The sequence below is a fragment of the Podarcis vaucheri genome, assembly GCF_965113315.1.
Source record: "Podarcis vaucheri genome assembly, chromosome: 1".
Taxonomy (NCBI): Eukaryota; Metazoa; Chordata; class Lepidosauria; order Squamata; family Lacertidae; genus Podarcis; species Podarcis vaucheri.
The window spans coordinates 66,728,951-66,755,278 of NC_138759.1; the positions used below are offsets into that span (position 1 = coordinate 66,728,951).

General features: G+C 38.9%; 1 protein-coding gene and 1 long non-coding RNA gene across 5 annotated transcripts in view; both read left to right on the plus strand.

Annotated features, from left to right (window-relative positions):
- The window catches only part of LOC309527648, a 384,549-nt gene that overhangs the window by 57,702 nt on the left and 300,519 nt on the right, over positions 1-26,328 (plus strand). The window lies entirely within an intron of this gene.
- Positions 1-26,328, plus strand: part of ELP4 (elongator acetyltransferase complex subunit 4) — a 161,359-nt gene that overhangs the window by 31,810 nt on the left and 103,221 nt on the right. For all 4 annotated transcript variants that reach the window (XM_082209493.1, XM_082209494.1, XM_082209495.1 and 1 more), the window contains exons 4-6: positions 13,105-13,236; positions 19,126-19,265; positions 24,180-24,264. In XM_082209493.1, coding sequence (XP_082065619.1) covers positions 13,105-13,236; positions 19,126-19,265; positions 24,180-24,264 — 357 coding nt within the window. The remainder of the gene's footprint in view (positions 1-13,104; positions 13,237-19,125; positions 19,266-24,179; positions 24,265-26,328) is intronic.

The window sequence follows — 26,328 nt, forward strand, 5'->3', positions numbered from 1 at the left end:
CACTGCCAACGTGGGCTGCGATGCGTCTGGATTTTTCCAATTTCCACACGGACACTGCTGCCGACTGCAGTATTCCAGGAATATGTTTGGAAAAATCCAGATGTATAGCAACCCTAATTTGGTAAGCATTTTCTGGAAGAGCAGACAGACTCGACTTATGTGTGTTTAACTAATGCTCAGGGTTTTCCTATTCATCCACTGTAGTCTACCTTTTATGGTAGCCAGAGTTTATCAGATTCAGTTATGTAACATTTTGAAAGCATGCAAGGAATGAAGCAAGTTCTGTTATTACCAATCAAACTTATATTATCAACTAAAATGAACATTTTCTTCTTGCCTCCCCCCCCCCCCGAAAAAAAGAGCTACGGAGCCTATATAGTGGTACCTCGGGTTAAGTACTTAATTCGTTCCGGAGGTCCAAACTTAACCTGAAACTGTTCTTAACCTGAAGCACCACTTTAGCTAATGGGGCCTCCTGCTGCCGCCACGCCACCGGAGCCTGATTTCTGTTCTTATCCTGAAGCAAAGTTCTTAACCTGAAGCACTATTTCTCGGTTAGCAGAGTGTGTAACCTGAAGTGTATGTAACCTGAAGCGTATGTAACCTGAGGTACCACTGTATATAGTTCAGATCACTTTGTGCAACCCTTCTAGCACTAGAGAGTAAATCATCCCCACATTATTCAAAATTTGGTTATTGTAGCTTAGCACATTTTAAATCTGGATAGTGCTGTACAATGCGCATTTTCAAAGAAGTTCTTTAATATTCTGACAAAGATGGACATTGTAGAAGCAGTGTCCATGACCAGCCACCTTTGTAAAGAAGAATGAGGCCATCTCGAGTTACAGGGATTTTGGATGCCATAAAAGTTAGACTACAGTGAATGAATAGGTTAAAATCTGAGTATTAGGCAAACACCTGAGTTTGCTGTGAGTATATATGATGGTAACCTTAACTCACTTTCTGATATTTTATGTGCATGCAAAAGTATGCCATCTGTCTTCAGCTTTCTATTCCTTAATGTCAAACCGTTTCCCCCAAGTGGTTTAAATTTCAGAGGGACATTTACATTTGTGCTAAATGTATATGTGCTTTAAATATCCAACATCATTTTGAAAATGAACATTTGTGAATATAGAGCCTTTATTTAAAAAATTATCCATACATGGGTGTGTTTGGTTTTTCACTGAATAAATCCCTGCGTGGTGTTCTTATTGTGCTAATGCTCTTTATTCTATTTTACTCATACTGTGTCATTGAGATTCTCCTGATCTATCTAGGAGAATAGTGAAAGAGTAGAATAACGGGATTGTCCTTTCATATATATTTTATTATATACTAAAAATTTTAGTAGTTTAAACATAGAAAATAATAGATTTGACTTAGACCACTTACTCAAAGTCAGTTAGAAGTCACTTTTTTATTATGCTTTTCGTATTGGATCAGATTGTTATAAAATGTGTGATCTTTGCTGCATATTTTGTTGTTTCTTCAGCTTGTAAACCACCTTGTGTGTAGCAATATAGAAATCTGGTATGCAACATAAAGTGAAATGAAATGAAATAATAAAAAATGATATCTTCATGTTCAGAACCCAGCTACTGTTCCTCATTTATCATTTAGCTGTTAGAATTTTTGTAGTTAATACAAAGATTTGAATTTAGATTCTGTTGGCTTCAGTTGGTTTAAATAAATAAAAAAGCATAGGACCAAGTCTCATTTGAAGAAATTAACTATACAATCACTTGTTTATATTAATTAAAAATAGGGCTTGACTTTGTCCAGGAAAATATATTCCTATTTTTTTAAAAAAATAATTGTTGTTACTATACATAATATACTTTGAAGTAGTTCCTTTCCTAATTGCCTTTTTTCCAATGTCCTACGTTTAAGGAACAACACTTATTTATGTATCTTTGAAAAATTACTATGTAAATATCACTTCAAACAGGAATCAATTTAGACTCATACACTTTTTAATGTGTTCTTAATCATAGCTTCAACAAAACTGCAAATGATTATTAGAACATAATAGATAATATTTAAAATTCATCTTTTTAAAAAAATGAAAGGATCAAAGAAGTTCATTTAAGAGGGATTTCACATACAGCATGAATTATGTCGCTAAATAATAGCACAGTAGTACTTCTCCAGCATTGTAAAATAGCTTAGAGAGAAGTATGATGCCTGTAGTTAGTGTAATGCATTGGTAATTAAGAGGGTGTAAGGTTAAGCTTCATTAACTGTTGTAGGACTGTGGCTTGGGTTTTATTATGCCCTAGAGAACAGAAGAAGAGAGAGAGGTCAAACTATTAGAACCTGATTTTGTTTAGTGCATCTGCCAAAGTAGGCAGAACAATGTAGCAGTTGACATAAGGAACAGAAATTCCTAACAGATATGAGGAAGATGCATTCTGATGTAGAAAAGCAAGATATTTAGTTGTACTGGAGAAGAAACCATTCCTGTGAAGGGAAGCTGTGAAAGCACATATCATTTTAACTACATTAAACTATCTCTCCCGCCCCTTTCCCCTGTTCCTTTTGTTTACATATCTCCCATAAAACCAGTTAATGTGAGGAAATCAGGGTTTTTAAAGTATTAAAATCAAATGGGATGGTCTTTCTGGTGCAGGTGCAGTGCCTGCATGCAGGTTACAATCTGTTTCTCCCTTCTCTCACATGGGATGAGCCAGGTTGCAGGTATATGATGGGCTGGTATGGAGAACAGATTTCCCCACGCCTCCCATCCAGTAGCCCTGACATGCTTACACTGCAGTGGTTTTGAAAAATACGTACTGGCGTCCTGTCCCCTACACTATTCCAGTGCATTATTTGTTTCTGTGTACATGAACCTGGGACGCGGGTGGCGCTGTGGGCAAAAGCCTGAGCGCCTAGGGCTTGCCGATCGAAAGGTCGGCGGTTCGAATCCCCACGGCGGGGTGCGCTCCCGTTGTTCGGTCCCAGCGCCTGCCAACCTAGCAGTTCGAAAGCACCCTCGGGTGCAAGTAGATAAATAGGTACCGCTTACTAGCGGGAAGGTAAACGGCGTTTCCGTGTGCGGCTCTGGCTCGCCAGAGCAGCGATGTCACGCTGGCCACGTGACCCGGAAGTGTCTCCGGACAGCGCTGGCCCCCGGCCTCTTGAGTGAGATGGGCGCACAACCCCAGAGTCTGTCAAGACTGGCCCGTACGGGCAGGGGTACCTTTACCTTTACCTTTACATGAACCTGGGAGTGAAGAGGAGGGAGGCATCAAGTCCTCTGGACTGTCACAGCCTTTCTCAACCTGTGGGTCCCCAGATGTTGTTGAACTACAACTCCCATCACCCCTAGCTAGCAAGGCCAGAGCTCAGGGATGATGGGAGTTGTAGTCCAACAACATCTAGGGGACCCACAGGTTGAGAACCGCTGATAGAGCATGCTTACGTCTGTACACATGCAGTTGTAAGTGAGGAGGAGGGAGAATCACGGCTCTCTTGAGCTCTGAGGATCCTTGGGGGGGGGCACCATGTATCATTTTTATAACAACAACCTAATTTAATAGATTTACCTATCATTAAATAGCTATTAGATACTTTAAAGAGTCTCTTAAAGTTACTTGTTAATTTTCCGGATACAAGAGGGAAACATTTTGTAAATTTTGTCCAAACATTTTACCTTCCCAATGTAGAGATTTAGGTTTATTTGTTTGTTGTTGTTTTTAAATCCTTTCAAAATTCAAGGGACTGTGAGTAGTCATTTATTTATTACACTGAAGCCCCACACTTCCTACAGGTTGCTCAGGGTGGTATATATACATTGTCTCCTCCAGGACCCCATTTTGAAGTAGGGGGATTGGCCCAAGTGCACCAGTGAGCTACATAGCTGAGTGAAGTTTTAAATATGAATCTGTCCGTTTCTGATCTGATACTCCATAGCCACTATGCTAAACTGACATATATCTTAGAGGAGCTATTTTTAATGTGTACAGATTACATGTTTTTAATTGCAACTTCACAATTTTGTTTCAAATTAGGCATATTTACTTATTAGCATCGACAGTTTATTTCTGATGAGGACTGTAATTGACATTTTCTTTCTCTGCTCCTTCACCATCATCAGGCTAGTGACACTGGGATGCTATAGTCATACATTGTTGACTGCATTAATTTGCATTTATAGACTCTGACAGACCTCTATTACACACACGATTTGGGATTGGGGGTGTCTTAAGTATTTGCAAAATATTTGGAGGAAGTCATTTAATGGACATACCTCAATTGTATGTTCCTCAAACATCACCCTGTGAGGCAACCGCATACTTGCTTTCTCATATGTCTGCAGCACAGATCAAATAATGATCTGCATTGTTTCCGTGTTGTAACAAGAAAAACATTTGGGAATTCTTAAAAAGTGCTACTGGTAAAAACAAGGGGGAGAACGCTGTTTAAGGAGAGACCACATTAAAGTGTTTCTTCTGGCTCTCAGCCACAAGATTTTAATGTGCAGCCTAGGACATTTGGTCACCTCTGCTACAGTGTGAGGCAGTCATTGCAGCAGCAGGTGTGCCCCTCATTGTAAGAGGCAGAATATAAAACAATGAGAAGCTTAGTGAGTTAAGTGACTGCTTACATGGGATTTATACTAATGATAATCTCTTCCAGAACAATGGCCTATGGCTGCACTGAATTGTTTTTGTATATAGCATACCGTTATCTTTATGTCAATTAAAGTGTTGCAGGTGTTACAGAGAAAACGGACGGCAGTTTTATTGAATACAACACCTGGGAAAGTAATTTAAATTGGATTATAGCTGCAAAAACATTTACATAACATTTGCCTTAAAAAAATTTAAGTAGCTTATTTTAATATTTGAAACAATGAGTTATATTACAATTAGCTTAACCAAATAATAAAAACAACTTTGCTTATAGATGATGAGATTAAAAAAATCAATTCTATTTTTACTTCCAGATTAGTGTCATTCTATCATTCTGTTTTATACTTGTTTATTCAGAAGTAAGTTTCACTGTGCTAATGGAGTTTCCTCTCAGAAAAAGCTTCCCATAAATTACCCCAAAGATTGGTTTAAAAAGCATCTTCTTTCCTTATTATTTCCCTATTCTAAAACCATCTTGCCTTCTAGTAATTCATTTTTCTGGTCAGCAAAGACCAGCAAACATTTTTCAAAGACTTTCTTTGCTCTGGGTCATGTCAGTGCATGCAATAAAACTTTGGGGGACTCAAAGTGGGGTCTTCTCTGTGGTGTCGTCATGGCTTTGGAGTTAATTGCCCAGGGAAGTTTGTCAGGCTAGTGTAATGTAGGAATCTGAATGTAGAGAATCATTTTTTATTCACCCAAGAGCTTACAAAATGGGTCTTTAAAAACGTTTTTTCCTACTGTTGGGTAGCGCTAATATAGCATTTATATTTGTCTGTATCGCTATGAAGATTTTAGGTAGAAATTTGATGGATAAATATGATAAATAAAGTCACTGGTCCTTTTCAGATGTTACCATTCCATGTAAAGAAAACAAGGGGGGCAACAGAGACCAAAAAAAAACAGAGGCAAAATATGTTCATGGAGCCACCACAGTTACATGAGAAGGCTCCCCACTACACACAGTCACCTCCATGAGCTGAGGGTAATAAGAATGACAAGGCAGAGGGCAAAGCTAGTGAGCACAACTCTGTTACCCCCCCTCCCCCGCTTCTCAATGCATTTTCTTCTCATGGAAGGGTAATTTTTGTGAGGCAAATTTTACTTAAAAGTCAGTATTGGATTCTCTGCACATAGCTTGAGTCTTGGGTGCAAATATATATCTGCCAAGGACACAGGAAGCTTCCTTATGCTAAGTCAGAATATTGGTGCATCTAGGTTGTTGTCTATACTGACTGGCAGCAAATCAGTAACCCCACTGCCGCAAACACATTTAAAAGGCCTTATAATGATATTTAATTATTTATTGGTTATTAGCTGTTCACTAAATATATATCTAGCTACATTTTAGCCTTCATGATATTAGATACATTTCTGAGACCATGGAAAAGACAACATAAAAAATGTACCGGTAATCACCTGTGTTTGTTTTCTGTAAATATGATGATGAAAAATCAATCCGAACAAAATGGGCTGTAGCCAACAAAATCATCCCATTTGTGCAAAGACTTCCACTTGTGCAATAGAACTTGTGCAATAGAACCCTTCCCTCTTTTCTCCCCACACCCCTTCAAGTCCACTCCAGAGGGTTTGGGGAAACCCAAAACAGATGGGGAAGCACACAGTGGAGAAGGGGGAGGGGAAGTTCCATTGTGCAAGTGGAAGACCTTGTGTGAATGGGACAACTGTGTTGGATACAGCCCTTTAATTATATTAACTGCGGGTCTGCAAATGGCAGCCCAGGAAGAGGGTTGATCTGCTTTTGGGCAGGCACTCGATCATACTATTCAAAGCATTTTTACCCACATCTACTTCTCACACTGCCATTTGTCTTTTGTTGAATCTCCTGTCCCTTAATTAGGAAGAACTCTAGCTCAACTTCTGTAACTTATCTTAGTAACAATGTTACGATTTGTTCTAATGAGATAAATGGTGAGTGAACTTCAGTAGAATCACTTCCTTGAGCACATCTCATGCCTCTTGATTATAATTCTTATTGTACTCAAGTCTGCTTGAAGAGTGGGAATCATGAATTCTATATTTAAACCTTGGATCTGTTCCAAGACTCTTACAGATAATTACAAATTCAGTTTGAAACGAGGGAAGAAACTTCTAGGATGGCAACCTACAATACCAATTTCTGTTTTTTAAAAAAACTAACTTGCTTAATGTGAACTATTGTTGGGTGATTATTCTGTAGGCTTATAATAGAACCTGGTAAGAAAACAATTTAACTTTATTTTTATAAATTGACTTTTGAATTCCTATAGTTTGTCTTACTGTAGAATAAGGTTACCAGACATCCCTGTTTCCCGGGGACAGTCCCCGGATTTACAAATCAGTCCCCTGACAAAATCCATCTATTTAGTAGGGGGTGGAAAAGTCTCCCTGGATTCATTGGAAAAAATCTGGTAACTTTACTGTAGAAAGAAGGAAATTGGATCACTCAGCTGCCCTTAGAGAGGTAGTTCTGGTTTGGGTTATTGGACGTTGGAGTCTGCTGGGCATAGTCGGCCAATCGGTGTTAAAGAAGGACAGAATTTTCTTTATGTATGCTACAACAGCAGCAAGAATACTCATCGCAAAGTATTGGAAGACACAAGATCTACCCACTTTGGAAGAATGGCAGATGAAAGTGTTGGACTACATGGAATTGGCGGAAATGACTGGTAGAATCTGAGACCAGGGAGAAGAGTCGGTGGAAGAAGATTGGAAGAAATTTAAAGATTATTTACAGAAATATTGCAAAATTAATGAATGTTAGAATGATGTTTGATTGAAGTTAAGTGGTTTCTAGCTGTAATGATATAAAAGAATATGGAAAATTGGATTTCTAAATAGGTAAAAATTTAATGTTACAATATATTAAGATTAAAGATCAGGATAATAAGGAGGGAAAGAAATTGTTGAATTAATTAATTGAATTGGAACACAAAAAGGGAGGTATGAGGAGGTCAGGGAAACAAGGATATGAATGTAAGATATGGAAAGATTGATTTTTTTTATTTTTATGTTTTTCCTTTTTTCTGTAAGTGTACTTACTTTTTTATTCTGTATTTTTCTTGTATTTTTATTTTTGTCTTTTACCTTTGTATTTTTTGTTTTTATGTAATTCCTCTTTCTGAAACTTTAATAAATATTTTATTTTAAAAAAAGGAAGTTGGAGTCTGAAACGTTTGGAGGGCACCAGGTTGGGGAAGGCTGCTGTACAGGCTACAGGGGGAGGAATGTCAGTAGTTGATGTAGCAGAAAGAAGTTCTTTTAGATTTGTCTAACAGATGGCAGTGGATAGCAAGAAGGGGACATAATTTGCTTACCCACTGTTGTCCTAATGATCAAAAATCTCAACAAAGGTAAGCAAGGAGTGTACACTGTTCCTTGACAATTAAGTCAATTTGATTTATAGAGACACAACACTTAATAAAGTATCTTTAAGCCAGACTATTGGAATATTAACGGAGTGTCTTACTACTATTCTGACTAACATATATATTCAGGGAGTAAACTTTTTAAAAATAATGATTGTTTTAAACATGATATGCCACTTCAGAGCATTCAAAGCATTTCAGATTTATTTTGTTATAATCCTTAGTATTTCTTTAAGCTAGATCAATATTCTCCCTGTATTGCAGATGCGGGACTAAGTGGCAGAGGCTAGATTTGAACTAGGAACTTTCTTATTTGCAGCTCAGTTTCTTAGCTGTTGCTCCACACCAGCTCTCATTTAGCCTATGTTTGGTATTCTGAGTCGTGATCCCCCTCTGCTTCTGGGTCACTGCATCAAAATTGAGATTGGGTGTCTTGCAAAGGTACACTCTAGCATGCTAATTGCACTCTGGCAACTCATGCCATAGAAATAGGATGCCAGATCCATTAGGTAGGCCCTAGTATTCAAAAAACATTCAACACATTATCTCATGCACATAACAGACTGAGATGTCTATTACTACAACACTTGGTCAGCTGCAATATCCTTGCAATCTTTTCAGCTGATTAGCAAGTTAGCTCCCAATTGGTAGAATGCCTATGTAACTAGGCCAAAAATAAATAAATAAATAAATCAGTCCTGTCAAGTTGGTATCTGCATTTCCACTGCAGTCACTGGTCTAAAAAGCAAATGCAAATGTTACAGTCACCACCACAAATCATTTATTGCTACATTTGTACTAACCTTTCTGACGTGTTAGTATTTATTTATAAAACACGTATGCATCTTTTATCTTTTTTAAATTCCCCCAGGATAGGAATCAGAGAGAAATGCAAACTTACTTCAGACTTATTTTAAATTTATTTCAGTATGTGAACTGAAACACAGTTATCCTTTGTAATTCACACTTCTCAAAAATATTAGTGAAAACAATGTGCAAATATGTGTATGGGGGGAACTGTTGGCAAAAATGTTTTTAATTATATTAGGCAAAATGATGTACAAAAATGTGATAGTAGGAGAAATGTGTACGTAAATGTATATTATTTTGTGTGGGGATTTAAGAAACTCAAAGTGATGTGGAAAGAGAACACATTGAAAAAAATGAGGAACTTAGAAAAACCAAAATCGATAGATTGATCTACCTTCCCCAAGATTATAAAATTATAACATTCAACAGGCATTAAGATACCGTAATATTTAAAATGTTTATTTATATGGCTCCACAACATAAGAATGTGTGTACATTCAGCTGTAAAATGTCTACATTAGAGAACTCTGCGTAAGTTATTACATACTCGAATATTGTATTGAGATGTGTTTTGCAACACCACCCATGTCCCTTTTGCATGATAAACCCATTTTGTGTAACAGGTTTGTATATGTCTGAGGGTGAGTTTGACTTGAGTCAAAGGATAGCAGGTAAATGGGATCATTGGCAATTTTTCAGTTTTAGATCAGGATTCAATTGTCTTGTCGTTTGTGAATGAATGGGTTCCTTAATTTTGATGCCTTGGCATGCTTGAAATAAAAGTAAAAGGAGAAAATCCAAACAAATAAATGCATTTGTTGATCCTAATGGTTTATTCCGGGCAGATTCTTATTGTATGGCATTTCTCTGCTTTTAGCACTTTCCCCTAATACGGTAATTGGCTTTGAACTGCTGGGACTACCATGCATGTGATGACAGGCTCTGGTGGATTGAGCGCACAAGACAAATAGTGGGTCCAGTGGTCATATGCTGTAGAGGGAAATGAGGGGCTCGTGAACCTGGGAAGGTAGCTCATCTAGGATAAGGAAAACTCTGATCCTAAACCTTTGCTGCCTTGTGCCAATACTCATTTCTGAGAAAAGCTTAAGGAGTAAAGCTTCAGGAGTAAGTCAAGAAAAAACCCACATTTGCTGCCTTGCAGCCTCCATAATGTAATCTTATTATTGTTGTTGTTGTTGTTGCTTTTATTTGCTTTTCTATTACAGTTCTTCACTGGTGTATCAACATTAGTACAACAACTGTTGCATTCAGTGTGTGTGTGTGTGTAAAGGGGGGGGGACTTCTTTTCATGTATTTCCCTTCCACTCCTTCCCTGGTTTCCTCTACAGTGGTGCCCCGCAGTACGAATGCCTCGCAAGACGAAAAACTCGCTAGACGAAAGAGTTTTCCGTTTTTTGAGTTGTTCCGCAAGACGAATTTCCCTATGGGTTTGCTTCGCAAGACGAAACGTCTTGCGAGTTCTTGCGAGTTTGTTTCCTTTTTCTTAAAGCCGCTAAGCCGTTAATAGCTGCTAAGCCGCTAATAGTCGTGCTTCGCAAGACGAAAAAACCGCAAGACGAAGAGACTCGCAGAACAGATTAATTTCGTCTTGTGAGGCACCACTATATTTCCAACCTATCCACATCTTCTTGTTCTTCTAAATTTTCCTCTCTCCTCTTTATCGCATGTTATAACTTATGCTGCTGAATTATGCTCATCCTGCTAGATTGTCTTATTATAATAATTTTTCACATATTCTATATATAACATCCAGTCCTCATTAAGTTTTTTTATCTGTTTCTTATTCTGTTAATCATACCCGCCAGTTCTGAGTATTCCAGCATTTTATGATGCCACTCCTCTTTTGTTGGACCCGCATCTGTTCTCCACTTTTGTGCAAGTAAAATCTGCACAGCTGTGGTCGCATACATCAATAGACTCACTTGTTTTGGGAGGAATTCTGTCCTTACTATACCCAGAAGGTAAGCTTCTGGGTTTTTAGGAAAGGATCCTTTAAACTTTTTTTCAGTTCATTCCATAATGTAATCTAGCTCCTGTCCTATGCTTGCCTTTGTCATTCTCTCAGAATCAGGGAAGAAGGCATGCGACTTACATGTGGTTTGGATTACTTTTGCCACTGCAAATGTCTCTGATGTAATGCAGGAGCAAAAAATATTCTTGTGGGAGGCCAACCCCAGCCCATGTGCCCATAGTTCACCATCCCTGGAATTAAGTGTCACTATAAATAAATGATAAATAGCTTTAGAATTGGAATGGGCTTTGTGGGCCAGCTAGTTCATGTCCCTGCTCAAAGCAGAAAATCCATATCTAGAGCACCCCCAACACATGACTTTCTAGCCTCTGCTTGAAGACCTCCAGTGAGGACAGCCCATTTCCAGGTAATTGGTTCCCTTGTCAAACTTCTCTTAACATTTTAACATTTTTCCTAATGTTCAACTGAAGCCTACTTTAATAAAACTTAAACAGAATAGATCTAGTCCTGCCCTCTGGGGTAGCAGAGAACAAAACTTTGTTGTTAGTTCTTGAGGCATTTGTAGAATGCTAGCATGTCTGCTCTCATCTTCTCTGCATTCAAAGAATATCCAGTTATTTCAACCTTTCCACAGAAGACTTGTTTTCCATACCTCTGACAGGCTTTGTTGTCCTCCCCTGAACCCATTTCATTTTGTCTCTTATCACAGGCGTACCTAGGCTTCTTTGTACCCTTGGCAAGGAGTTGTATCGGCGCCATCCAACTCTTGTGCTCTTGGCAAGGAGATGTATTGGTGCCTCCAAAGCCAAGAGAGACCATGAACCAGAAACTAAAAAAGTTTGTTTTTTGTTACCTTTCCTGCTCCACCAGTGACTTCCTTTGCAGTCATCATGGTTGGGTCAGGTCTACTTTGCTCCTCCTCCTCCTCCTCTTCTTCTTGTCTGTCTGTCTCTGTCTGTCCGTCTGCCTTCCTCCTCAGAGTGGAGAGGCATGATTTTTGTGGGGCCCCCCAAGCCTGCGCCCTTGGCAGGGGCCAACCTGGCCAACCCCTGTCTATAATATATCTTCAAGGTGCAGCACCCCAAACTGGACACATATGAGATCAGAATCAAATGGAATTATTACTTCCTGTGATTTTGGTTACTATGGTTCTACTAGCAGCCTTGTGCCTGGTATTGCTTGAGAATGCCATCTTGATTGAAAATGGCGTCCAATTGTATCCAAACATAGACAAAAATCTACTACTTGATCAATCAAAACTTGGTTCAATTTTTTTAGAGTTGGCCTAATACCTACCAAACTGGTAAACTGATTTCTAAAATATATAATAGGCTAATTAATGCAGCCTAAAATTGTTTTTTTGGATTTTTTTTAACCATAGCACTCTGTTGATTCATGTTCAGCTTGACAGACCCTTTTCATGGATACTACTGCCAATCCAAGTATCTCCCATCTTATTCTTGTGCATTTTATATTTGCCTGAATGCAGCTTTACATTTGTCTCAACTGAATTCCAGCCTAGTTTCCTATCAAGATCTTGAATTTCAGTCCTGAAGTATTAGCTACCCTTCCTGTTTTTGTGTGTTTTTCAAATCTGATAAAGGTTCTCTCCACCCCTTTATCTAAGTCGCTGATGAAAATATTGAAGAGCACCTGGTCCAACCCGAAGGTAGTCCTCTCAAAATTTCCTTGCAGTTTGATTAAAAACTATTAATGAGCACTCTTTGAGTATAGTGTTCCAACCAGCTGTAAATCTACATGATGGTATTATTATGTGGCCCACATTTAATTACTTTCCAAACTGAATAGAAAAGGGGACATTGTCAAATGGCTTGCTGAAATCATTAGAAATTATATTGACAGGCTTCCCATAGTCTACTAAGTAACCCAATAAAAAAGAGAGATCAGATTAGTCTAGCTAGTAGGATTTATTCTTGACAAATCCATGCTGTTTCTTACTAATCACTGCATTGTTATCAGGATGCTTACAAACTGACTCCTCTGGTATTGAAGTGAGACTGACTAGTCTGTAGTCTCCTGGATTCTCCTTCCTCCTCTTTTGTGAAAATTGGGGCAAGATTTACCTGTGTCTCTTCCTGTGACACCTTATTCATTCTCTGGAATTTCTCAAATATTATAGACCAAGGTTCTGATGGTACATCCACTGGTTCCTTTAGTACCTTGAAGTGAGCTGCCAATACCATCATTAATGTTTGCTGTGAGCTGTTAAATCTTCTTTAACAATATCTCTTTAATAAAAGCAGCTCATTTAAAACATTTATTATTTTTCATTCAGGAACTTCCCTCACCTTTGCTGAATACCGCTGTAAATGAAATAGAAGAAGAAGCAACAGCTGTGAAGTCCAAACAAGATTCTCAGGAATCCATGAGAATAGCCTGGCGTTACCAGAACATACCAAAACTGGAGGTAAATTTTATTTCATAGTAATTTCTTCAAATAATGGTGTATGGTAAACTGAAAGTATTTCTTGACAAAAATTTCCTGTTAAAATGATAAGCTAACTACACCATTTAGCACTTATTCCAAAAAATGTTTTGCCCCACCTTAGGCTTATAATATTAAGTAGCAGAGTGGAAGAGCACTTAATAACTCTTTCATCCTCTGTTGATTAGCCATTGAAAATATTCTTCCAGTCACTTTGCTGGTGTGGGGAATGGCTGGGGGAGGTATTTTGGGAGGAGAGTCAACATAAATTGTTGAACACCTCTCTCTTTTCTGTTGATTCTCTCCACAAATGGACCCACTCAACCTTTTGTGTTTTGTGTACAATTTACTATACAGGTTTTCAAGAAGTATCCTTTCCATTTATACAAGAAAGCTTTATAAATTTATCTGAATATAGAAGCGTTTATATAGGTTGAATGAATTGTACTTAGATCCCTCTAGTGAAAGCATGGAATTGAATCAAGCTGTTGACTTGCTTATCCATGTGCGTAATAAGTAAAGTAAGCACTTGAGATTATATCAGCTTCACTGTCACTATAAACTAATCGTTATGAAGGCAGCATGTAAGAAACAAGCCCAGTGGTCAATTCTACAGAGTTTACGGTTGTTAGTGTTTTGTGAATTATATTTCTCCCTAGGCTAGCTATTTCCTTGTGCAGAATAATGGTATGGTGAAATCTCTAAAATTACATGCAATATTTTGGTGTCCATAGGAACTTGCTTTGTTTGGCTTTAGTATTTTATATATCTGATGTAAGTGTAGTGAACTGCCTAGTAAGTTCAGGCTTATTCTAAGGAATATAATTGGAATATGACAAAATGATTTTACAAGGCTTGGCATGTTTGGTTTTCTTTGTAATTGCACAGACATGTCTATGTATTCATATCAGAGATAAGATTTATATATGATGACATGCCAAATCAAAGACCCTCCAGGATCGTTATGTGACCTCATCAATTTTTATTAATATGAAGCTTGATATAGCATGTTGAACCATCACAAAACAGACTTAGTTCATATGTGGAGGTAGGGGGAAGGAATACCAAAATTTGAAAAAACTGATATTTTTGAGAAGTACAGTTAAGCTTCCCAGTTTGCTCCAATAATATACCATGTTTCATTTTATATTATAATGGAGGTTATATGTGATGAAAATTGATGTGAGGTGTAATCCAATTTAAACTGGTGGTTGCATAGCTAAAACTTTATTAACTAAGACCGGACTGAGGTCAGAGTCGGGAACTACAAGTAAAAACTCTCTAAGGTATCATTGGGAATGTTCAGCCTCCTGGCAAAATTGTTCGGTCATGATTAATTGTGGTAGAGCAGATATCCTTATACGTTCCTGATGCATGCATAATTCTAGTGTTTGCCACTCACCTCTGAACAACTAAATGCCAAGTGCTCATGCTCCAGTTCCAGCCACTCTTTAAAACTACCTTGCAATCCTTGACTCTGAATGGACTACATGATCCTTGGTGTCCCTTCCAACTCTACAATTCTATGCTTCTATGAAACATTTCTCCTTTACCTACCTTGTCACTTCTGTTTGTCGGTACCTTCCTCTCTGCCTTGGGTGAGTCTGGACAGAATTCAAAGGGCTGCAAATGCATGAGGGTTTTTCGGCATCCACTTCCAGGGCAGTCTGTCATGACCCACAAACAAGCTGTCCCCAAAGATCAGAGGGACTCTCTAGGACAGCAGTCTACTAGGGGACTATAACTGGAAAGGGAAATTGGCATGTGCTCAAATCCATACAGAAGTGCTTTGCACACCGAAAGCTGTGTTCATCCTGTCAACTGCTCCTGCTCTCCTATTTCCTAGCTGGCACAATTTATTTATTTAAGGTAACTTGTATCAGGGCTTTCAGACCCGGCACCAGAAGTTTGCATGGTGCAGCAAATGCCATCATGTCTTTGTTTTTTGGTTTTTAAAGTTTTATTAGCACTAGAATTAGGATTCTTATTTTAAGGTCGGTTACTTATTTCAGGGCACAGCTCTGATAAGAAAAGTCCCCACTGCTGCCCACAGCACCACTGCCACTCCCTACTCCATTCTTTGGTAAGCTTGTGGGGTGCAGCAGGGAAGTGCTGAAAGGACCAGGAAGGTGTCTTGCCCAGGCCTCCCTGAAACCTTACACCAGTCATGACACCTTTCCAGTATATCTTTAGTTTTCCTGAGGACTAGTTGGAAAATAAAGAGCAAGTTTTGGGGGGGAAAGAAAGTCATTTTATACATATGTTATGTTTCCAGATTAAATTGGTAGGTATCAACCCAACATACCAGAAAATTAAATCTCAGTATCAAAAGTATAGGTAAATGTATCCTAACTAGTAATTGATATTTTTAAAATAAAATGTTTCTTGTAATTTCCACACAAGCATAGGGGAGTGAGTAGTGGTAGAGAAATTTGAGAGATCCACATTAGTTTCATCCCCTTCATGCTGCCTTGGGAATTTTAAAGGTGTTAGGAGGATCTCTGACTTGCAGTTTGACAACTCTAATGTTGCAGGTACATTGTCTGGGCAGCAAATTCCAGAGGCTTGGGTATTTGTTTAACTATTTTATTTGTAATTGGCTAACCATTTGATAGGCAAAGTAAAAACAGTAGGTATTCTGTAGCTTGTACCAAGCAGGTAAAGTGTGTGTTCCTTTACCCTGCTGTCCCCCACCTCTCTCACACAGACACATATACTCCCTCTTTTAATGAATGAACTGCTTGTATTCTTAGGGCAATATATAAACTGTCACAGCATGAAATCAATTTTCTGCCTTGATTCATCCTAAATCTGAGAATTTCTAGCACATTAGTATTGCAATTAGAAACGTTAACGGCAGACGGTAGCATAAAGACATATTCTGCTCCATGACAACTTAGGTTATTTCTCCTTGTGCAGGCTAGCTCATAGGAATCCAAGGAAAAGGTAGGCTTGAAACCACATTCAGCTAATAAATTTATTATCTCACGCTTAAGAGAAATGTATTTTTCCCTCCCTTTTGCTCTGTCTCTGTGGTCATGCTGCTGCTAAGATAGATTATTCATGCTTACTTGATTCAGGTGGGCTTTTTGCAAGCTTCCCCACTAGGCCTGGGAATGTGGTACATTGAGGTCTATTCATAGGCTTCTGACATAGCCAGGCTTTTATTGCCTGGTGTTTTATTGCGACCAAATCCTAGTCTCCACCCAGTTTGTAGGCACTGTGCTTATTCTTTAGAATCAAGAAAGGTTATCACCTACCTTAATCCATGCAACTGTGTGGATTAGGGACACCAGTGTTCCCCAGGATTCTCAAAGAGGATCCTGGAAACTTCTTGTTTCTTCTCTTTTGCTGTCTGTACTAAACTCTCTTGGGCCTCAGTGAGGATTTGCATCTGAAATAGGCAACCTGGAGCTTTTCTCAATGAAGACATCAGATCAAAGTTCAGTTAGTCAAGGCCTTTCTAAAACATTAAGGGGGCTTGGACTTACACAATAAAAAGATGAGCTCTGGCAGAGATTGCAGTAAAAACATTCTGATCAGTAATCCGGATAAAGGATAGATTATAGGGCAAAGAACAGCTCTTGTTTAAATTGCTTTGAGAACGCCCAAACAAAATAACTTGGAACTTCTGAATTTATTTTTAAACAATACTCATATTTTATTTTATTTTATTGACAGATTTTGTTCTATTTTATTACACTTTGTAACATTTAATAACTAAAATAAAAACACAGATAGCATTTTTTAAATAATTGCTAAGTACCTTCTGCATTCTGGTATAGTATAAGAAACCAGCGTTATAAGAAAATTTGTTTCTTGTTAGCAGTGTTGAATTTGTTACTGTTTTTATTTTTTGCTTATTAAAGCTTTGCTTTTTCTGTTACCTTAGTTTTTTCAAACAATGTATTGTTGGGATTCAGTTTTAATGATCATTTTTTACTGATTGTTTTTAAAATAAAAACCATAATAGACACAGAGATTTGATTAATTTTTGAATTTATATCATTATAAATACAAAAACCTGGTATTCAGCAGAGCAGTTCTTTATGTATGAATGGCCACCCACAAGTCTGGCCAGTTTTCTATAAAATGGGCAGGAGGATGTGAAGTTAAGACACACAACAGAACAAGAAGGTTGAGTGACAATGAACAGTGTTTTCTTACTTTTGTATGCGTGCAAAAGTGGAGCTACAATAACTTCTAGTTTATGTAAAAATTAAAAAACATTCAAATTGTCATCGTGCTACAATACAACTTTTTCACAGCAAAATTCTGTAGATGTCTACTTAGAAGTAAATTCTGTTGAGTCCAGTGGCACTTAATCGCATGTAAATGTGTCTAAGATTGCAGCCCCAGTAACATATTGTTCGTTTGTTTTCATGTGTTCGAAACGAGAGAGAGAACACAATAGAAGTTATTCCTCAAAATGTTCATGCATGCAGCCATTAATATTTTAGTTACCTGGCTCATTTACAGTAATTTGAAAGAGTAAAACAAAATTCATATTATTTGTAAAATGACTTTTATTATAAAAGTAATTTGAAAATTTGATTCTTGAACTGTTCAAAATATCCAAGTGATATTTTGCCTTTTCTCTCTGGTTACTGCAATCTGATGAGAACAAATGGGATGAGGATGCATGTTTCTGCAGTTCACATCTCCAGTTACACTGGGAACCATTGCACACACAAAAAAGCTACATTTGCAGTTCCCTGGGGCTTCTTTTCTTCATTCAGCAGTCAAACTGTGTGCACAGTTGCCAAAATTGGACTGGGAATCATTTTTAGCATCAGTCACATTATTGTGCCTCTTAGTATTGTCAGCAGCAGTCACATTTTTGGCCCTTTTGGAATATGACTCCAGACCATTTTTCCTTCTCATGTTTCTTGAAGGAAAGTGGAAAAGGGCTGCTACATAGAGACTTCCCATCCTTCTAAACATGTACCGGTAATTGGTGTTCTCAAGCTGATAGTAATGTCCATGTAATGAGAAGGCTGAACTGTCTGCATCCTCCAGTGAATCAGGTCATGATGGCTACATAATCTCTCCAGTGCCAGAGGCTACATCCCTCTGAAAACCAGTTGCTGGGGAACATGCCTAGGAAAGGTTCTGGGCTTTCTATAGGCATCCACTTGGCCACTGTGGGAACAGAATGTTGGACAAAATGGTCCACAAAGGCTTCCTATATGTTTTAGTCAATGTGTCAGCACACTGCTCTTATGTTGTTTTTGTTGTTGTTTTTGTAGAAAGATGGTTATTAGAAAGCAAACTACTATTAGCTAGGATACTAATCAGTAGGATAAAATATCTTCAGCCTATCAGATAATTCCAAAATTCATGTGTGTCTTTTGTGTATGTAGAAGACTACCTCCACCATATGGATATCTGATGGTGGCAGCAGAAATAAAGGACCTTTGTTTCTCTTATTGGCTATATGCTGAAACAGCAGGCATAGCTGAACTAAAACATGGGCAAGGAGATGCATGAAGTAAACAAAACACAATTGCTGTGTCACCAGTAACATTTGCTGTAGGAAAAAGAGGGAAGACCGAGCTGCAAAACAACAATTCCAGCTTCAGCTTTTGTTTGGAGGGTGCCTCGAGTACCTCCCTGATAGCCTGGCCTGCATGGTTGCTTAATTCTAACATACACAATAATTCCCCAATGGCTGAGGTTTGCTCCATGGGAAAACGTGTGTATGTGTCAAAGAGGGGGGTGGTATTGTGACCACTTACATTGGTGTAATGTGCTGACTTTAGTAGTAGTGTACACTTAAAGTGCAGATTATGTGAATAACCTGTTGAAAAAGTGGGTATTAAATTTTTTAATTGCATTTTAACAGGGGAAACATATGCATTGTTTTCACAGGTGACCCAAGCAGCCTGTTCAAAATTTGGACACTACTTTGATTTATCAAAAACAATGGCTCCAGAATTAATCCAGAACATAAAGTGGTATGGCTTTCCCCTTCTTGAAGAAAAAGCTTTGTATCCTGATATAAAATCATGGTGAGTTTGAAAAGCTTCTAATTTTAGTTGTTTGCACAAAAACTGAGGAGGGTTTGGAGGACCAATTTCATAGACATAAAATTGTGTGCAAATAATTGTACTGTCAGGAGTAAGTTGGCCAGGCATCAATATTTATAGCAAAACCCTTTCCTTGCCATATTCTAAGCTCCACCCCTTGCAGGAGCTTCCTCTCTTAAGTGCAGAGATCTTGGACTGGACAATATACATGCTGTAGTAAGGCTGCTTGTGGTCCTTCTCTGTGGGTCCACAAAATGTAGTAGAACTAATCTGCCAAGACCACTATTATATCTGCTGCAGCTTATTTTTAAAACATCTGTCTAAATTGAGCATTAATAAATCCTGTTGTCTCTGATTAGTGGAGCTTGTGTGGAAGGAAGACCTGGGCATTGCAAGGGCCCTTGGTGCACCCCATGAGCTCTGCACACAGACGGTCTGAGGATGACTTGAACAATTAGCTTTCTTCAATATGCAAATTTGCTTTCAATTTGCATATTGAAGTAGTATGCTGTTTATTGTTTTAATCTGCTGGTGCTAGAGTTTGTTCTTTAAAATATCTTTATACAGTTTTCAATACAAGCAGAAATATATACTTGCATTGAGAAAAGAGAGAAAAAACGCATAAATACATAAGTTTTAAAAAAAGAATAGGAAACATTCTCTGGCATAAATAGTTTTTTTTATTAGGATAATTATATATTTTTTAAAAATATTGAATGCTTTATATATTTTCTAAAAACCTGCTCAGATATGTGAGCTGCTGTAGGATGGCTTTGCCCTGAAATTCATTACTGGAAAAATATATATATACTACAGCCTCCATGCAAAGCCATACTAGTTTGGAAGTAGAAGGCAGATTTTCTGTCACCATAGTGTCCATGAGCATAACACTATTTTCTGTCTCTCATAAGAATGAACAACAAGTATTAATATAAAAGAGAAATGGGTAGATTTGTGGATATCATGGGATAGGGATTAATTTCCTCCCGGCTCCATTTACCGCAGCAGTCCTAGTCGCCAGGATCAGACTGATCTGCAGAGCAAATGTTCTATATAATCTATAACCCAGTGACAATATTTTCATGGGTGGGTTTCCCCCCCCAAAAAATTTAGCATCTGTTTTGATTCATCAAAAGCATGCTCCCGAACTAATCTTGACCATAGCACAATGTTACAGAATGTTGGGAACTGGCAAATAATTCTTTCTTTTCCAGATGGTTTTCTTGCCAAATCACTTGTTGGGCTGGATTCAAGTACCCCACTTTGCTAGAGTAATGGTGAAAAAACAGTTGGGATGAAGATGATATAGGCTAGAACAGCTTGGCTGCCCCCTCAGACAGAAGCCAATATGTTCTTAGGGGGGTTTTGCCACTGCAGCTGCCACCACGTACAAGACAAGGCAGTTTTAAAATCAGCCTGCTACTACAGCTGTGGGAGCTGCACCACATAAAACAGTAGAGAGAGTCTCATCATAGAGTACACAGTGTCCTACATTATACAGAAAGAGACTCTTTGGATTGCAGCCATAGGTTTGAGTTAAAGCTAATGGCGATTTCTATAAGCCAGTGGTTGCCATCCTTTTTGGACCAGTGGGTATATTTTGAATTTTGAGAGAATGCTGGGGGTGCAAGTCCCAAAATGGTGGCAATGGGGGTGTGGCATATCATACAATGGCTGTCATAGGGTCTGGCAAAACACAATATTAGAGAGAGTACAATCATGATGCTTTCCTCATAATTTTATTCCCATACAAGAAAAGGCTTAACCTGTTGAATATCTGCCTAGAAAATAAAGCGGCAGGAGGAAAATCACATTAAAGGGGGGTGCAGTACCTCTTTAGGATCCTAGGAATTCCTATTTCCTGGTGTCTAAACCACTCATCAGTCACAACTATGACTTCACATATCAGCTAAAACACTGACAAGTGGGAGCATCCAGGCTTGCTCATTTCACAGACATTGCTTAGAACGGTACCTTCACATTTTGCTTCATGGTTTTCTTTCTAGGAGGGTTATATACTTGATTCTTTGCGGGGGAGAGTCTGGGGACACAACTGAAGGTGCTTGGTTGGTGACCCCTGATAAATAGTCATATCTGATAGCTATATTCCTTTACAGTTGCCACCCAGGTTTCTTAATAATAGGGTATAATACAGATCCAGTATATTTTAGTATTCCAGAAAGAATATTGAATAATTGATGCTACATTTGCTTGTATTATTTGCTGCTTCGATGGGGTATATATTAAAATGGGCTTAAATGAACATAGAGCTTGGATTTCCTGATAAATCTGCTAAAACAGCTTAAAATATCTCTCCTAATGGAGTCTGCTCCCCGATAATAGGCCTATTTGTCATACATTTTGATAACCTTCCCTTTGTTAAATGTTTAGAAACTATCAATAAGGAAGTCAGAGACTGTGTTGTAACTAGGATACCTCCTTACAAGCTCCTGCTTTATCAGTAACTAGATGGTTAAACAAAATGGATGAGAACGTATTGTTTAAACACATTAGCTGAATTAAACTGTTGGGGAACAAATCCGTAGGAAAAATAGCTGACTTTCTGAATGCAACATAGATATCTGTTGCTCATAAAATATGACAAATCCTACTAACAAGATTATTAGTTGGCTCTAGTTAACAAGTTCACTTCCATCAGCAAATACATCACCTGTGAGCATATATATTTTACATATTAAATTATAAATAGGGGATTTAGCTGGGATGTTTCAACTTGCATCTGTTCTATGGAGTCTTTCTGTCTCACAGAATAACAGATACAATTTTACAATGATGATTCGCCATTTCTTGACAATATAGAGAAATATTGCTGATCATGTTATGAGTGTGCAGTCATTTTCATTATTAAGCACTTTCTAAGCTAGACTTTAGGCTACCGTGTTGAACCTCTTTCATCTTGGGGGCTGCATTCCTATCTGGATAATCTTCTGAGGTCCACATCCTGGTTGTAAGCAGGTGAAAGTGAGTGGACCCACAAATGTAAATTTGACCTGTGTACCATAGTCTAGTTTCTACACATCTTTATACACTCCTCTTTTTCCTTAGGCATTACCAGAGTTTAAGCACACATTCCACCAATGCAAAAACTCACAGGGCAAATGAAGAGTGTGGTCTGGGGACAGTTTCAAGGACTAGGTAGAGGCCTGAGGTTCCCAACTCCAGCTTTAGGTCAGTTCCATATTCCATAATCTGTTATCCAGCATAACTCAGATGAAAATCAGGACATTTGTGAAACTAACTGCCTTAAACAAATAGATAGATTCCACAAGCTTTCCTGCTGCCACCCACATGACCCCTTGCAAACTTTGCATGTTCCTGCCTATGGTTTGCTCATGGTTTTGTGGTTATGGTCGCCGCCACCACCGGGGGAGGGAAATGCACCACTTCCCCAGGAAAAGGTCCTAGAGTCCACCCTTCTTCTTTCCAAAACCTAGTAAGCGCTAACAAGGCTCTGGGAAGGAGCCCTTGTGCCTTCTTCTCAATGCTGCTACCCCAGGAGCTGCTTTTGTGGCCCCTGTCTGCTGGCTGGGAGAAATTGGGGTGCCCTGAGAGCAAGTCAGAAACTGTGGTGGCTTAACTCATTCTGTGGCCATCCTGGCCAAATTGGAATTGTTGAGGGGTATGTAATCATATTGAAATGAATGCACTTCAGCATGTGCAACTGCTAAGCAAAGTATTTTAATTTAATTAATTGTCCAGATGTAAGCATAAGGCTTGATTCAACTAATGGGTTCTGCTAGCACAATGGGACTTTCCCCCTTTATTCCTCCACACCCACCCCAAGTGGTTCAGGGGGTCAAGAGAACTCCCAGAACAGGGTGGGAGTGGGGAGGCAGGATCATTCCACCAGGCAAGCAGAAATGCTTTTGCTGATAGAACAATCTTCTTAGTGCTATGTTGATTCCTACCATAGAATTTGAGAATATGATCTAAATAAGGTTTTCCTCTTGGATTTGTTTACACAGTAAATAAAGCAGAGTATGATATGCGTAAAAATAACTTATAAGTATATGAAACTGACAAAAGTGTACAAAAAGAACACTGGTTGAGAAAAATTGGGTGACTTGGTAGAGAGGTAATGTGGCTGAAACATCAAATAGAACAAAATAGAAGGCATTGTAGTAGTTTGGTGATGTGCTTTTTATGTTAATTCTATGAAACAGGTTTATGTATGGGTCCATGTTACAATAAGCTTTTCCTTCCAAAGTTGTGCTTTCTTTGTTATAAATGACATTTGAAGTAGTTCTAAGTTGGAGTACACTAATTAATGTAAAACAATGTCACGCCTCTGCCAAGCTCAGAGAAGGTCACTGGTCCAGGGCAGTTGGGGGTCCAGTTATGGTGCACACCGACTGAAATTTAGAACAGGCAGACAGTCATCTAGAGGGTCAGGGACTTATGATCTTGTTGAATGTGGGTTGGTGGTCAGATTCCAGAGCAGCCAATGAGAAGGAAAGGTGAGAGAAGCCTATTCAGTTTCCCACACCAACAAGTTGTTCAGACTGATCAGTCAGGCTTTTATAAGACCTGATGGGTCCAGATTGGCCTGTGAAGTCAACTACCAATACTGAAGCCTGAAGACCCACTGATGTGAGTCTTCCTGGTTTGCTGAGGAATGAGAACATGGAGGATGCAGGAGGTAAGGTGCCAGATACTGGCTGCTGTATGTGTTCGTTTAAGATAAGACACACTTACAAGCCTTACAAGCAACCTTATTGAGCATGTGTAAATATTCATATGATTAACTTGTTCAAAGATTTCATTGTTTGGTGGAGAATTGTAATGTATCACCTTTCATTTGCAAAACTATGTTTTTAATGTTATTCCTGTTGTTAGAATGTATTTATTAAGTCAAGTATTCTCCTTTCTCTCTAGTAATATGGCCGATGGTTATACCAGACTTCTTCATTCTATTCAGAAAGTCATTCATCAGCAAGGATTTGATGGCTCCACTCCCCAGGTATTAAGCAACTTCATCTACAAGCATGCAAATACAATTTTCATACTGTTTGAAAGGGTGATCCAGCAGTGAACATGTGGTTTCCAAGCTATGATGAAGTAAACAGCAGCTATTTTTTAAAGTTTTTACTGGTAGACCACATGCTTTGTATTCAGAAGGGTCAGTCTCTTACTCTTCTAGTTAAAGAATCAGATACTTGGAGCTGAGCAGCAGCAGACTTGAAAACTATGGTGACCTGTGTGAGGCCAAATTTGGTGCTGCCTCCACCCGGCTTTGGGAAGGAGATGTGAGGGCTCTGACAGGGTCCTAGAGCCCTCCCATCTCCTTCCCAAAGCTGGGAAAGCACTAAGCTTTGGGGAGGAGGTAGGTGGACTCTATGACCCTGTCAAAGCCACAGGCCTCTGTCCCTAAGCCCTGCGCCTCACCAGGCTTTGAGTCGGCGCCCAGTGCATGCATACCACTCGCATAGCCCTAAATCTGCCCATGTGCTGAGAGTGGCCTCTGCTTGAGAGTCATTGCCAGCCACAGTTGACAGTATTGGTTAGATAGGCTGATTCTGTGTAAGGCAGCTTCCTACCATGTGAGTAGCTTTGGCAAATGCAGTAATAATCCATTAATAAATGCATTTTCTATACAACTACCAAATATTAATGAAATATTACACCACTGGTGGTAAGTTACATGTGATTACTGTAGCATAAGGTCTTTTTTAAAAGATTTTTTTTTTTGTCTTATTGTTAAAAAAACAAAATCTGAGTCTTACACCATGCCTTTGCCATGGTCTCTCATGTACACTGCTCCATATGGGAGATATTTTCTGCTGCCAGGATCCCTCCCGTGCATGAAAATCTGCATTCATGGGAGGTCTGGGAACTCTCTATATCATCCACTAAATATTATAGACCAAAACAAAACTTCTGATCCAGAGGCCAAGATCAGAGGCATGTGCAAATGCATAAAGTGCTAATGCAGTCATGGGAAGGTGTGGTAGGGAACTAGCTTTTACTTCCTGCTGCAAAAGCCCCTCATACTAGATTGAATGCTGCTTGAAAGGCCCTTTGAATTTCTGTACATCCTGCACAGCTTATCTTCAGGCATCTTTTTATGTAGTCTTAATTTTCAAAAGAAAACAGAATAAGTGTTATTTTATATATGCATTCTTCTACATAGAATATGGGACGCGGGTGGCGCTGTGGGCTAAAGCCTCAGCGCCTAGGGCTTGCCGACCGAAAGGTCGGCGGTTCGAATCCCCGCGGCGGGGTGCGCTCCCGCTGCTCGGTCCCAGCGCCTGCCAACCTAGCAGTTCGAAAGCACCCCCGGGGGCAAGTAGATAAATAGGTACCGCTTACCAGCGGGAAGGTAAACGGCGTTCCGTGTGCGGCTCTGGCTCGCCAGAGCAGCGTTGTCACGCTGGCCACGTGACCCGGAAGTGTCTATGGACAGCGCTGGCCCCCGGCCAATAGATGTGAGATGGGCGCACAAACCCCAGAGTCTGTCAAGACTGGCCCGTTCGGGCAGGGGTACCTTTACCTTTACCTTTACATAGAATATATCAATTACCAGAATATAAGCTTTAGGATATTATTTAATTTATGATTGTTTAATATCCACCATTACCTACAAAATGTATTAAAGTTTATTCTAGCAAGTACCATAAAGTTATGTGCAGAGTTAATTCTGTTATTTTATTCTGTCCAAAATCAAAGCACTAATGCACTACTCTTGGGAGTTTATTCTCTGGTTAACTTGTCTCTTTAAATATGGATTCTATTTAATGCTTCTGCATTCTAGCGTAATTTTTATTAATGTTTATCAAGCAGAATTCTCCCGGTTGTTTTAGTTTTCAGTCTGTACTGAGCATAATGTGCAAGTATGTTTTCCCTTTAGTAGTTAGCAGTGTCCTTCTGGAGAAGTAAATTGGTCCCTGACAGGCACCTCTGCTTTGGTTACCATAGCAACAGGCATGTCATAACAGTTCCCCTAGTACAGTTTGTTGAGCTGCTCCTCCAACATGATGACAGGTCCTTTGGAAGAAGGAAATTGTAGAATATCGGAAGCAACAGC